The following is a 15723-nucleotide window of genomic DNA, read 5'->3' on the forward strand; positions in this document are numbered from 1 at the left end:
GCCAATTTGTGCTAGCAATGTAGGGCAGTTAATAAGAAAATTTAATAATTGGAATAAGAGTTTTAAGTCAGTTTCCACTCTACGACTACTTAGCTTCATTATATCTGCAACCCTACGAATATCATCTAATGAATGGTCCTTCAAGGGCATTTTTAATTCGAACGCCAAAAATTTAAGAAATTTGTTCTGTACCCGTTCAATGTTAAGTGCAGATCTTTCATAGGTGGGTGACCATATGGAACTGCAATAATCTAAAACTGATCTTACCAGGGTGAAATACAGCATTTTTATACATTCAATATTAGAGAAGTCCTTGGAAGTATGACGAATGAAGCCTAGCATTTTTGTTGCTTTGTTTATAATATAATTATAATGTAGGTGAAAGTCCAGTTTTTTATCCATAACTACTCTTAAATCAGTTACAAATTCGACACGTGTCAAAAGTTCTCCCGATATGTAGTAATCATAGTTTACAGGTGTAAGTACTCGATAGTACGTCATACATTTACATTTATTCACGTTGAGATTCATATCATTTTGTGAACACCATTCACTAAATCTGTTTAAATCTGTCTGTAATACTAAGCAATCATCTGGTGTTTGAATTGTCTTAAACATTTTTAAATCATCTGCAAAAAGTATGATGTTAGTATATTTTAAGTTAACTCTGATATCATTAATGAAAATGTTGAAAAGAAACGGCCCTAGATGACTTCCTTGTGGTACACCTGATAAAACATTAATTTCGTGAGATATGTATTCCTTGACTTTTACATATTGAGATTTGTTACTGATATAGCTCATCAGCCATTTCAATAGTTTTCCACAAAATCCAATTGCTTTCAATTTCTCACATAAAATTGAATGGTTCACCGTGTCAAATGCTTTGGAAAAGTCAGTAAAAATGACATCAACTTGATATTTCTCCTCCAAAGCATTCAACACATACTGTGAAAATAACACTAGGCTGGAAGTTGTTGATCTGCCTCTGGTAAGCCCTGTTGTTCATCTATAAGAACTTGATTAACTGAATCTATGATTTCGTCACATACTGTGGACTCAAGCACTTTGGGTATAGCACTGATAATACTTATTGGGCAATAACAATAATGAACAAATCAGATGAAAACATTATAGTAATTATGCTGCCAAAAAAGCGTAGTACCTGCTATGTGGGTGTCATTAGTCTTTGTTCTGCAAAAAACTGGACTTGTTAATAAACCCCTTGAACATATACAAACTAATCTAAAGAGAATTGATTAACTTTGTTAGAAGCCTGAGCCTTTTCCCATTAAAAGATAAAATCAAAATTAAAAAAGCACTTTAGAAAGCATTTAAGAAACAGTTTAGTGCATAAACATAGAAGAGAACTTACCTCAATTGTCTCTCATTACACCACACGCCAGACACTAAATTTAAGTCTTCCCATACCTAACTCTACTTCAATTAAACATTCTATGTTGTATAATGGTTTCAAGATGTATAATCATCTTCCTAACTACCTGAAATGCGTAGTAAACTGTACTGACTTTCGAAAATCAACTAAGGATTTTCTTATCGAGAGGTTCTATTATAGTTTGCAAGAATTTTATGACGATACCGTTTAATCATATATCATACATATATTTGTGTTTTCATACATTATTTTGGAATTTTAAAAATTATTTTTGTGTGTATGTGCTTATGTGTTGTATGTATATATATGTTTATACATTCTTGTAGGTATGCTATTTTCTTTATATTGTATATTTCAGAAAATGTGACATTGAAAATTTTCATCTTCTAGCTTATTTTTTTCTCAAGAAAGCAATGTTCACCAAAGCTTTGTCTTTGGACAATAAAACATATTTATTATTATTATTATAATATCAGGGATATGTATAAAAGACCTCTGGTAGGTCATAGTAATGTGTGGAATTAAAGCATTTTTCAAGGTTGCAGGTAAAATAAAGAAAGAAAAAAACAACTTGTATAATAAAAATAAAGTGTATTATGACACTTCTCTATACATAAATAGATCAACAAAATGAGGATCATTAGCTGCACTGAGACACGGGGCGCTCTAGACATTGATCAACAAAAAATATATAACAACCTGTTTGTTCATTATACACGTGAACATTTGAGTGGAAGATATTTTTCCAGTTCCCCAAGTTTATGAATGGAGAAATAAACTGAAATTACTGTTAAAAAACATTTCAGACTTACAGAGTTTTGAGATATCTAAATTTTCATATCTTACAACTCCAATCTAGAAAGAAACAAATAGTTTATAAATTGTTAATCTTTTTTTATTCCTATTCAAACAAGGTATGTATAGAAGCTGCCTGGAAAAATATTCTCCAAACAAAAATATACTGACAGGGAACAGTGAGACGACACTTTTTTATGTCACATAATAATTATAGATCACAATTTCGATATGAAAAGTACTTTTCACCCATTAAAAACACTTTTCCTAAGCCAGAACAAAATACTGTCTCTGATGCACTTTTCGCTAAACGAGTCAGCATCATCAGCACTTCGTTAGTGAAACTTGCGTCGAGAAACAGCAATTTTGTTCAGGCACGGAAAAAAATGCTTTTAATACGCTATGGGTTCCAATTCCACCTACCAAGGTACTTTTTCTTGAAATTTGTTCAACATGAACCAATATACAATATTATTTCTGTCAAAAAAGTTGAAAGAGACCAAGCGTGTATATGAAGCCTAAAGGCACTATTCGGACGGTTTATAGACACATTAATACTGGTCGCTAGAGTAATCATGCAAGAAAGCAGAAAGGTATATTCATGAATTCTCACTACTACATAAGATTGTAAAGTGGGCAAAAAATAATAATCTTGGAATGGATTTTTCGAAAGCAATTATTCTAAAAATCTTGAAAGAAAATTCAAAAACATATGAGATAGTATGGAACATCAACATGAGCTGTCAATTTTTCAAACTGCCACTGAACAAGGCAATTTCAACATAATATTGAATAATATAACAGTTTGAATTTCTTGGCAGTTCAACTGAAAATCATATAAATTTACTGTAAGGGGTAAATTATTTACAAAAAAGTACACTTGATGTCTTTATACTTGGGGTGTTGAATACTTTAAATGACAGTGTGACCCAATCAGATTGAAAACATTCATTTTGATTCATAAACCGATTTCAACCTTCTTTTTTTGTCATTATCAAGTAATGAAATGTCTAGCATGCGACAAAATTTAAAATGTCTATTCCGATTGAACAATTATTATTTTCAAAAAACAAAATGGTTTTTTTGTGTCTATACTAAACACGGAAATGAAGAATTTTTATTACAAATTTTTTTATTAGATATTAGAATTAGATGTTATGAAATTTCATCACAAAAAATAAAATTTTCAAACACTCTGTTTGAATTATAAAGCTGCCTGAATACTGGTAGAAAAATAAGTAGTAGTTGAAATCAGATAAAAAATCAAATAGAAATTTCCTGTGTTTCCCCCAAAACGGATTAGGTAAATTGACATTGTCCCAATTTTCTCAGAAGATGCAGAGAAATTTGAACAAGTTCTCGAATTATCATTGTCTCACAAACTCGAAAAATCTACTATAAATATAACAAATTCAGTTTCAAGCAGTATAACTTCAAACTCCTCATACCGCCGATTCAATGATGGGGAGAATCATCACATCCGTGATTACTCGAAAAAAAACAGCAGTAGCGAACGTATCATCAACAGCTACAACAAAAAATAATGGCAACACCTGTTTCACGAACAGTATAATCTAATGTTTATCAAACACGAGATGGTTACTAGAATATTTGAAAAGGGCTGAACACATGAAAGATATCAATACTAGTATATCTAGTATGGAGGGTGCTTCAATCAAAGCATTCGCAGAAGTTATCAAGGAATTGTGGTTAGGAGATTCATCTGATAGAGTTGTGAACAGTTTCCTTAAAAAGTCAGATTCAGAGTTTTGCCCCTTGATTCATGTCTTATGCACATCAAGACACCCAGGAGTTCTTTCGTTATCTTTTAGAAGGGTAACATGATGACATTAACAGAATTAACCCTTTTGCTGTTCAAGACGAGTATTCTCGTTTGCCGTTCTATTGCTCCTGACGAGAAAACTCGCATTTTAAAGTAAAATAAGATCTGACTGCTCCAGCCGCAAATTCTCGCGGCAACTTATTTTGTAGTGTGGCGACGAGCCGGCAACGGCCCTTTTCGTGCAAATTGTCTACGGCGCGCCGATAACAACGTGGTACATATGTGAGCTTGCATTGCAGGGAAATAAATAATGCTCAACTTTAATTGTTATTTTAATAAATGATTCACTATCATAAAACATTGTTTCGGTGACGTAACATATTTAATTTCTCCCTAAGTTTCTCCAATTGGACTATACTGCTCCAGACGAGTATGTTCGCAAACGCCAGAAAAACTGTCAACTGTACGAGAGACGACTCTCGGTCTATGTGCAGCGAAAGGGTTAATGAGAAATCTAAACCTATCCTGATAGAGATTGACGAAAAATTGAGTGACAGTGGAAAACTACAAGAGTCATGGCCTTCATATTCTCTCTAACAGAAAGATTTAGAGGCAAGCTAATTGTTGCCATCCAATTTCCTCTGATGGATTAGATATGAACAATTATGCAGCGGACATACATACAGCATACTGCAGACGTCCTTATACTGGCACATGGCACAAATAGAAGATTCACATGTGTCACCAGTTTCACCCAAATCGCCTGTGAGTGGAGAGGCACACCTCCTCTTTCATGAAAAGGAGGAAACAAGTTTGCATAAGTGTTTGAAATGTTATTTTTGACATGTTAATTTTGTAAAATAAACAAACCTTTCATCATTCTTAAATACGACACTTATATTATCAGTTTAAAGTGTTTATTAAAACAAGTCTTCAAGACCCTAAAGATACAGAGGTGTTTCTAAAATTTTCTAAAAATAGGTCACACTGCATAAGTTAATATGAATAAACCCCATAAAATTGCAAACATTTTGATACTGAAAGTGTTAATGAAATGAAAATGATCAATATGAATAATTCGAAGGCAAACACAGCCCCTACTCACTAGAACTGCTTCTCTTTTCACGACAATAGTTTCACCAAACCAGCTGATGCTCATCAGGAGATGAACTATACTAAATTATCAGTAGTTCAGCTAGTTCAATCTCAACATAATAGCTCTTTCCTGACGTAACCAACTTGGTTGACTGGTGAAAAGCACGTTGGGAAAAGTATTGCAGTTCTAGTGAGTAGGAACGGTGTTTGTGTTACATTCAGTCTACGCAGAAGGTTTCCAGTTATACCTCTCAATATTAATCATATTGAGCTTACACAAGTTGAAGGAAAGTAATATTATTTTTTGCCCAATCAGAATATTGATTAAAGAAAATTAGAACTAAAAATATGACAAGCAGATCATGTAAATGAGTTAAAGTAGTATAATACATATAAAGCTAGTGTATAAGTTTGTAAAACGTGAGATAATAAAAACAAAAAATATCAACAGCCAACAGGTTTTATGATGAAATTTCGAGATCAAGTTGAAATTAGATAATAATTTCAGATCCACTGTTGATTAATTATATAGAAAAAAGGTTTTGGTTTTATTTGATCAAATTAAGTATAATATCATAATACGTTTGAAACTATTGATAATAATTTTGTAAGTATCAAATTACTATAAAAAGGTGTTTTTCAAATTATATACAAAAAATATTGTACTTTCAAAACAAAGGGTCCTCAAAATTTGAATGGTAATTATGAAATCATAGTAGCACGATTTAATTTTTATAAAACTCAATCAAAAATACGACAATTACTGCTGTACATGAAATATGATATTCTTGATATAACTTATCTAAACATTAGAGTGTCAACGAAAAATATAGTCATTTGATTTCAACTTCTTACGCTAAGATATCTAAAATTACATCAAAATATAATATTTGGCATTACAACTAAAGTAACCATTACAAGCTTACATCTAAGACTCACCTAGTTAAGTATTGACATATATGCAATGTTTACCGTAAGTACATCTCTATGAGTAATTCGTATGTTTCGCTCCTCGCATCAGGGGAACGAGCAGAGCAGGAGGGCCTGCCTGTCTCAAGAAGGGATGCGCTAGCAATTCTTGGGCAGAAGCACGCTGAGCGGGGTCTCTAACGAGCATCTTATCCAAAAACGATAGTAAACGAGGCGATACTTTGTGAGCGTTTTTCAGTTTCGGGGGAGGCATTTCTCGAATCCTTCTCATAGCTTGGAGGGGGGGTTCGTTGAAGAATGGCGGTTCTCCGTCCACCATCTCTATTACCATTATACCAAGTGACCAAATGTCAACCTTGAAGGAATAAAATATAGGTAAAGTTTTGATTTGTTCAAAGGCTGAACAGCATAGTATTTTCATAAATATACTGAATTGACATTTTAATCCTGCCAGCAGGAAATTACTCTATATGGTTTTGAAGTCAATTTTTTTACAACCTTCAATCAAAAGCCAATTAGGCATATGTCTGAAAACATTACATAATCTAACAACTCTATAATTGACTTAATAATTTATTATCTACAATCAAATATGAATGGTGACTTTTATTATTTGGAGGATGGATTACACCCCCTCATCCCTTTGCAAATGGATGGTATTAATCTGAAATGTTTTTAAGATTTCTCCCAGCACACCCTGCGAATTTCATGCAGGTAGTATTTTCATGAAAGGACTGTTACTATTTTGGGGGTGAACATGCACACACTCTTAAAAAGTAAACATTCCAAATTTGAAGATTCAGATAAAGTCAATAATATTATAAAAGTAAAGTATTAAACTTTAATATGGATTCATACAATCTGCTGCATTAAAAAGTTAAGGGTGGGAAATTAGAGGGCTATTCTTCTGAGGTATTCATCAAGGGAATAGTAATGAATACCTTTCATTAATTTGATTTGGTTTGCAAGTGTACTAAATACTTCAATTGCTCCGTATTCAGCTATTTTTTTCTTACAAATCAATTCTATAATTAGGTATATTATCATCTAATTATTACTATATCTGCCATATTCGTAGTAAAAAGAACCATGTTACATAAAGAAGGTTGAACTTGAACCTCTGGCATAAAAGAAATCCAGAACAAGTACTTTTCTCAAATACCAGAGCTGGAATACTTTTCTCGACACTTGTTTCACCAACCAAGTTGGCATCTTGAGGATAAATAAATATTACTGGAGTTTTTTCCCTCGACACGTCTTTCGATCACCAAGTGATCATCTTCAAAGAGGAAGATTAAAACAGTTTTAATCTTCCTCTTTCAAGATGATCACTTGGTGATCGCAACACGTGTTGAGGTGTTGAAAATAACGATTTGGTGTTGGAAAAAAACTCCAGTAATATTCATTACACTGTTTGGAACAAAGGTTCCAAACAGTGCATCATAAATCTTGAGGTTGAAAAATAAAAATAACGGATATATACCTTTCTCTCAATACACTGACCCGTTACTTTTGAAAAGCAGTATCCAGTCCAACAGAGGAAACAGTTGTATTGGAAAAGAAGTCTATATTGTGAAAATTATTAGTCTGTCCCATGAAAGCAAAGTTTTATTCTCCCCAAAGTATTCTTCCTCAAAATCAAATTAACAGTGCCCTTGAAGGAAAGAAGCCTTATGCTGTCCTCTCACCCTATCTACATATGAACGAACAATATAGTTCAACGCCTTCAAATATTTTAGCTAGCAATAAAGCTATTGTTACTTTACTCACCTCTGGACCATACGGCAATCTGGAAATTACTTCTGGGGACATCCAATAGGGGGTACCAACCAGAGATTTCCGCTTCGGTAGTTCCTGGGACACCTGAGCACAGAAACCAAAATCGGATAACTTCACCCTGCCATCCAGAGCCAACAGAATCGAATCAGATTTTATATCCCTGTGAATCACTCCCTGGGAATGCAAGTAGGCCAGCGCTTTGAGACACTGCTTACAAACAGTCGCTATCTGTTCCTCGTCCATTCTAGCATGTGTTACTATGTCAGTGAGAGCTCCTCCTTCTAGGAATTCCATAACAACCCACAGCTCGTCGTTCACCAAATAACTATCGAACATTTCGACAATGTTGGGATGATGGTAATCCCTCATGATTACTACCTCATTGAATAAAAGTTCTCTTCGTTGTTGTTTTCTCAGGTCCATTTTTTTGACTGCTACTTGTCTGCCAGTGTTTCTGTCATGGGCAATGCATACTGTGCCAGTGGAACCTTCTCCAATTTTAACAAATCTCTCGAGGTTTTCTCGGGGGTCTTTTGAAGAAACTACCATTTGAAGTGCTGCTCTGAACTGAAAAACAAACATCCTTATTGGTAACTACACAATTCCTGACATCAGACAAGCTATGATTTGAAACAATCATTTCTGAAGGAGTGTAACAAAAATAATACTCTATGTGATGAGGCTTGTTCAATTCCCAGTATGAATCTATTTTGAAAACACAACAGTAAATGCAAAGATAGGAATTAGATCGTAGTATCAAATAATAATAAGTCAAACAAAAAAAATCAATATGGGTGTTCTACAGGGTTCTATAGTGGGCCTGGTACTCTTCATTGTTTTCATGAATTACAATTCTTATCACAAAATAAGTATAGTCGAAGTAATCGATATTGAGAATATTCAAATATGGCGGCACTCACAAAAGCCAAAAAAACCAATACATAGAAATGAAGCAGCTGCGAAATAGTCCACAGGGACTGCAGAATAGGCGGTTCATATTGGATAATTTTTACTAACCGAGTTTTATAATTGCCTGAAGAGTCATAAAATTAAATTTGAAGTCATGTTATGATGAAGAATAGAAATCTGGAATGCGGGGATGGTTATCGCCGTCGTGTGCAGTTTAGGTAATGATCGATATTGGTGCAATTTTTGTTATCTGAATCTGAAATTCCTTTCTCAACTGTACGTAAAATAGTAAAAAACAAACCTTACGAACGCAAGACATGATGTGATACAGGATTACCAAAATCTTTAGATGTTCATCTAACAATATACGACTGTTACAAAAGCAATGAGATTTCTACAACTGAAATCATAAGGAAGAAATTGAATACTTCAGGTCATAAAGTGAGCTGCTGTGACGAAACTCTTTGGAATTGGTGAAATAAACTAGGATTTAGTTTTAAAATAATAAACAAACGTTAAGCAGTTATGGAAAGCAGAAGAATGGTGGAACTGCGTAACAAATACTTAAAACAAATAATATAGATAAGAACAACGGCAAATTTTCTATTTGGACGAAACTTGGTATGACACTCACGACACATTTACAAAAGGGTGGACTGATGATTCGAGAATGTGTACGCCTAACATGCGCAAAAAAAGGATTCCGAGTAATCATTGTGCATTACGGAGGGAGTAAAGGATGGGTTCCGAATTCTTTAAAATTATGTGAAAAAAAACTTTAGGACTGCAATGTTGACAGTCATAAGAACAGGGAAGCTAATATTTTTGAGGAATGGTTTGAAAACACATTGATCCCAAATTTGGATGCGAATAGTGTAATAGTTCTTGACAACGCTTCCTATCATTCGCGACAGCTCACCAAAATACCAAATAAAAATTCGAGGAAAGATGAAATATGAGTTTTTTAATGTATAACAATTTGTATTTTGAAGATTACTGTACCAAAAACCAACTACTTGAAGTTTAACAGACAAAAACATTTGAAAAAGTGTATGCCCTTGAGAGTATTGCTGAAAAGTATGGACACACCATACTGAGACTTCCCTCAATTAGTGTGTTTTCAATCCCATCGAGTTGAACAAAGCATAAGGCGTAAAAATAATTTTCCAAAACTTGAATAGAGCTAATTAAAGAATAATTATCTAATATAACCAAAGAAGACTGGCAGAAAAGGATTAAAAAAGTAATTTAAGTTGAAAAAGACTATATGGAGATTGGACACTTCCATATTAATGGTGGAAATAAATTCATTATTGATTTAAATGATGACAGTGATAGTGAAACAGAGAATATGGAAGAGGAATTATCAGAAGCATTCTAAGAAAGTTAGTGTTTTTGAAGCGATCGATGGTATATATATATATATATATATATATATATATATATATATACATATATATATATATATATATATATATATATATATATATAATTATAGTTATTGTGATTCTTATATAATCAGAAATGATTATTGAATAATGAAATTAGTAAGCTCCCTAACTATATTATTAAAGGGGAGCTGTTGGAAGATAGGTTGTTGCACTATATCGTTAACTTGAACTTGAATATTAGGAGCAAATGAATTCAAATATTGGTAACAATATACTATTGGGTTAAATTTAGAAAAAACGTGATTCATACAGTTTTCAAGCAGATGTTACTTGTTTTCTGGTATAATAATCTTCATGTTTCAATCTGATAAAGCTATCAATCTTACTTGTTCATGTGTGAGTCGTTGTTCATGGTGTTTGGTTACTGCTGATTGTCCGGCTGTACTAACAGGAACGTGCACAGGAGGGGGCTGCACACCGTTCTTAACATTTTGATTCTGATCAGCCCTTGGGGGATAAGTATGCTGCAAACTTTGGTGAGACCCGTGACTCAGGTGAGGTTGTGGGGCTAGGTGGGAGAGAGCCATTGGAGGTGGACCAGTAGATATCATAGAACCAGCTGGTGATATCTGTGGGTGATCTCTTGGAGGGAAACCCGCGTATGGTTCAGGTAGGTTACCATTTAATTGGGTATTTGGTACTTCATGGTTACTCAGTGATCTTTCTGCTGGGGATGTGTCTCTCACCTGCGGCTTACCTTGAAATAAAAAAATACCCAATATAACATTTTGTCTTCTTTTTCATTTCTACAACTCAGCTACAAGACGTTGATAATTCATACTTGAAGTCAATAAATAATTTACTGAAAAAGCATATTTCACCAGCAAAGCCACTGGTATGGCAACATTTTTAGTTCTTGAGCTACATAGCCTATAATTAGTTGCACGTAAAGCACCAAGAAACAATTTATCAGGCCTCTTCTTTTGAAAACACTGCAGTTAATAATTCTAGGTATTCATCCTTATTGCATATTGATGTACTAGATAATTTTCCATATTCCGAGCTATTCCACAGAAACAAATAAACAAAAGTTGCAGGGATTCTTCCAAAAATACATTTTTTCATTGATAACTCTCGCTTCAACTAGTTGTTCAGTTCAGAGACTTGGTCGATTCCGCCAATAAACAATAATGACAAAATGAAGTTCAATTTAATTTATCTGTAGAAACCCAATGATTTAAATCTGATCACAGTGACAAAATGACACATGTGAAGTTAAGGTATGTCAGATTGCAAACAGCCGTGCAAATCCCAATATTTGACTAATTTACTACCTCTCTTACAAATAGGATTCTACGAAGGATTCAACTAGATTTTCAGAAACGTGGAAAAGTTCTGAATGCTAAAGGCAAGCTAAGTATCATTTCAATTGGATTGGCAAAAGTTTGAAAACTTATTGGAATGAGATTAATCTTTTAAATACCCTTAGTAAATATGTCCAAGTAATAAGTCTGTGTTATTTACAAATAAATGAAATCGGGCTCATCACTAGGTTCTTTATGTTACCAGAAAAATTACACAATTTTTTAAATTTACTTTATATCCCTTCAAAACAATCAGAAAACCATTAGTTTCTTCTGGTGGACATGGACAATCATTGGAAAAACATCTACATAGAAAAATATACTACAAAGAAAAACTTCAATACTCACTTATACTAGGATCCCGTCTCATGGAAGAATATTGAATAATTTGTTCTTCTGGCACAGACGGAGGCACATTTGCATTGTTTCTGTTTTCACGGCGTAACCTTGGAGGGCTGGAGGACCTCAAAGAATTGGATCGGGCCACATTTGACATTTTTGGAAGAACAATTCCACTATTTGGCTTTGCCTGAGGAGCTCCAAGTCTGTTTTCATGTTTGTGATCACCTCGAACGATAGTTTTCAAGTCAAGGATCTCAGTCGGTGTTATTTCTGATGGGTCAACTAGAGGCAAAGGCCTGTTTGTTGATTTAAGTATCTGATTATTTCCAACGATCGAAGCCCACTGTAAAGGAAGCCCCACGTATTTTCCTTCTCGTTTGTCAAATCCTGTGTGCACCCTATGCTCGAAATTAATAGGCTGTGAAATCTGCGGTTTCTTCTTTTTTTTGCTGAACATGATGTTGCTCGTAGTTCTTTCTAGGTATGAGATGTTTCTCTGGAAGTATCAAGTAGGCTATCACGCCTCTTGGAAGAATTTTAGTAGCAACGGTAATTTTGTCAACAACATACGTGAGACATAACCTAATTAGGTTTTTTTGAATATCAACACATCCCAACACATTTTTCTATTTATAGTCACTCGCTTTATTGCTCCACTAATTGATGAAAATTTAATCGCGTTCATAAATGGAGCTAATGGAGAAACTGAAATAAACAAATTAGAAAACTTAACTTTTTATACACAACAACACACTAAATATAACACTTTAATCACAGAATCCTTTCTTTCTATGCTCTAGTATTTGGTAGTTTGGAACCCCTTGCGGAATGTTTATAAAACAACTGGGGAATGTATTTGACATAAAACTCTTTCTTGTTTTGTGGTGAGTAATTGGCGAAAGTAGTCAGGGAATGCAGTCAATGTTGGCACCTCGCTTTCGATTATGAACAGAAAGGAATGTACTACTCAGATTATTGGACTTCATAATTTGAAAAATTTGTTTTGGGAATTGAGCTTTCTAGCATTTCAATCATCCATAATTGAACAAAAAAATTTGGAAATTTGTATAGGGAAAAAATAACTTCAATTAAAATTCTTCATACAGATATTTATAGATCATACGCAGAAGTTTCTTTCAAATACAAACTGGAAAAAACCTTCAAAAACAAGTTTTTCCCATTCAGCTAGTATTAAAAATAATGTATATCAATACTCTTTCATGTTTTTTGTTACGTTGCGATGATATCTGTTTCAATGCGAAATTGAATGTTTGGAGTACGAAGCGAATGTTTTTCTGCAAATGAGATGGTCCCCTCGTTTCCTTACTCAGCACTGAATTAGAAGTAAAGCACTTAATTAGAAGATAATTCGTGAATTACTGAAAAAATAAATGTTCGATTCTGCCTGTTGGTATCTACAGTTTTGAGAATCTCAGAATAAGAATCACAGAATTTTGAGATTTTCTTTTACAAAGAATGACAAAGAAATGTGTCTCATTGATTTTGTTATTCTACACGGTTGCCGAAAAAATAGTGTACGTAACACGTCCGATGACAGTTATTTGGACTCGTAGACTTCCAGGACTCGCCTACGGCTCATGCCAGAATTTTGTCGACCCTAGTCAAAACAGAGAAGTCATCTCCACTGTAATGGAACGAGCTTGAAGAATGTGAACAGAGCTTCTGGAGGAAGAACTGAAACACCTTTAAATGACTTCGAGATCGAATGGATACAGTATACCCGACATAAACAAGGCCATGGAACTGAAGAGTTCTTCGGATCAAAATGGGCAGACGTCTCAGATGGTTGCACGTGCGTCTACCTTACATCTTTAGGGTTACAGACTGAATTAGAAGACTCTTGGAGAAACACAACCTTAAAACGGTCTCCCAACCTACCAAGAAATAACAAGAAAGTTACAGCTCCGCTAAATGCAGGAGAGACCCATTACCAGCAGGGGTGTATCGCATACCGTACACTTTTGGGAAGGTATACATCAAAACCACCAAATGATCTATTGGAACAACACTGAAGGAGCATGAAAGAAACTGCAGACTGGGCCAAACAGACAAGTCAGCTGTGGCGGAATATGCACTCAGTGAAGGAAACCAAATAATTCCGTTTGAAAACACGAAACTCGGCTATGATCAGTGGCGGCGCCACGGGGGGCAAGGGGGGGCAGTATGCCCCACCCGCCCTTTGCAAAATGTTGTTGTTAGCGCCCTTCCGATTTTAAATAGTTCACAAATCTATTGTTAGGTACATAACACGGAAAACCAATAAACGTGGCAACATTCGCTTTTAATACCTCGACTTCGATCAGTTGTGAAACACACTGGCAAATTGCCGAAAAGGCAGAGCCATAAGAAGAAGAAGAAGTTGTGAAACACATATCGCTCGCTGTCTAAAGGTGCTTACGAGCACGAGCGAGCAAGAGTGAACGAGCATTCTACATCAATAATCGTCTGGTGAGTATTGACAAGCGAGCGAGCCAACGTATGCTTGTTCGCGTTCAGAAAAGATCGAGAAGAAGGCGGTATTTCAAAAGGTACTCGCACAAAGTAGATAGATCAACTACGACTACAAACTTGAAGATATTCGCTCTGGTGTGGACGAAACATCAATATGTCGAGCAAACACGAGAGAACATGAGAGAACACGAGCAAATATACACGAATGCTCGCTTTTTTGGTGAATACGCACCTTAATGTGAATGTGATCATTTTCTGAAAGATTGGAAATTAATTGTATTTTGGCGTGACACTCGTAGCAGTAGTAGTAGTCTGGTTTGTTATTGTTACTTTGACGAATAAACAGTTTGTCGAGCAGATTATCGAAAGTTACGCGAAAAGAAGAAGTTAAAATATGCTGCTACATCACATTCTCAAACAAAATAAAATTTTTGTAAAACTTTCAATTCGTAAGTTCTTAATTTTCAGTTGAAGATCCGAAATCGTATTCATTATGGAAACTTATACATTTACAGAGAAACAAAAGAACAATTAATTCAAACTCAAAGTTGTGTAGAGGAATCGGTTCCAAATGAAACTGACACTACGGAGGTAACGGTCAGAACGGAGACAACATTTCTTGATGTTCCATCTAGATCAACGTATAAAGTAAGAACAAAATCCGATTTTTCATTAGGTTTTGCTGATTCAACATTCACGGAAGTAGATTTTAATTCGGATTTGGATAGTGATAGTACCTACTCAAGAACAAGACGGTTCTGATAAGATGTCTGCTGAGAATAAAGGTGGGAAAACATTTTGTTTTTACGTGGATCAATTTATAATTGATATTTTAATTGTGTCGTCGACCCATTTTCATTCAAAAATGCGTCAACTAATTCTAAAAGGACCTTGCCAACCTGCGTTATCAGATGACTTCTAAGACTTTCCAGTTTCCAATTACAAGAAATTTCACGTTTCGTGGTACAAACTCAAAAAAACGACTTTTGGACAGCTCAGCGTACGTGAATGGTTAGTTTACTCTCCAAGAGGTAATAAAATGTTTTATTTGTATGCTGGCTTTTTGATAGTGCGCATTGTTTATTATTGAAATATTTTTTCATTAGAGTTTTGTGATATTATTTCTTTTCCTAATGGGAAATACAGTATTACTTCAAATACCTGTGCCTTTTCACTGAATCTTGGCGCCTAGTTCTAGTGTGCCCCCTCGCCCTTGAGTTTTAGAATCGCCACTGGCTATGATATCCCAACCAGGGATATCATAGCCAGTGCGGATCATACAGAGATCCACAAGCACACGGATATTTTCCACAGAAAGGAAGAAGCTGCAAACCGAATATGAAATCCCATTTTAAGAAGTTCAAGAATAGCAAACAGCATAATAGTAGATAGAAAAGGGTCGACGAATGTTATTGTCAATTAACCTATTCCAGGTACAGGTATTAGCACACCAAACTACCTGAGTCA

General features: G+C 34.7%; 1 protein-coding gene across 1 annotated transcript; it reads right to left on the bottom strand.

The window, feature by feature from the left end:
- Positions 1–1967: 1967 nt before the first annotated feature.
- mbt (serine/threonine-protein kinase PAK mbt) lies at positions 1968–12603 on the bottom strand. Its single transcript, XM_023165621.2, has 4 exons — positions 11791–12603; positions 10465–10835; positions 7770–8345; positions 1968–6354 (listed from the first exon to the last, which is right to left on the bottom strand). The coding sequence occupies exons 1-4, from the start codon at positions 12239–12241 to the stop codon at positions 6055–6057; spliced, it is 1698 nt and encodes a 565-aa protein (XP_023021389.1). The 5' UTR covers positions 12242–12603; the 3' UTR covers positions 1968–6054.
- Between the last annotated feature and the right edge of the window lie 3120 nt (positions 12604–15723).

This window comes from Leptinotarsa decemlineata, unplaced genomic scaffold (assembly GCF_025532065.1).
Source record: "Leptinotarsa decemlineata unplaced genomic scaffold, Ldec_3_MD MMD2_tig00026336_RagTag_RagTag, whole genome shotgun sequence".
In the NCBI taxonomy this organism is placed as follows: domain Eukaryota; kingdom Metazoa; phylum Arthropoda; class Insecta; order Coleoptera; family Chrysomelidae; genus Leptinotarsa; species Leptinotarsa decemlineata.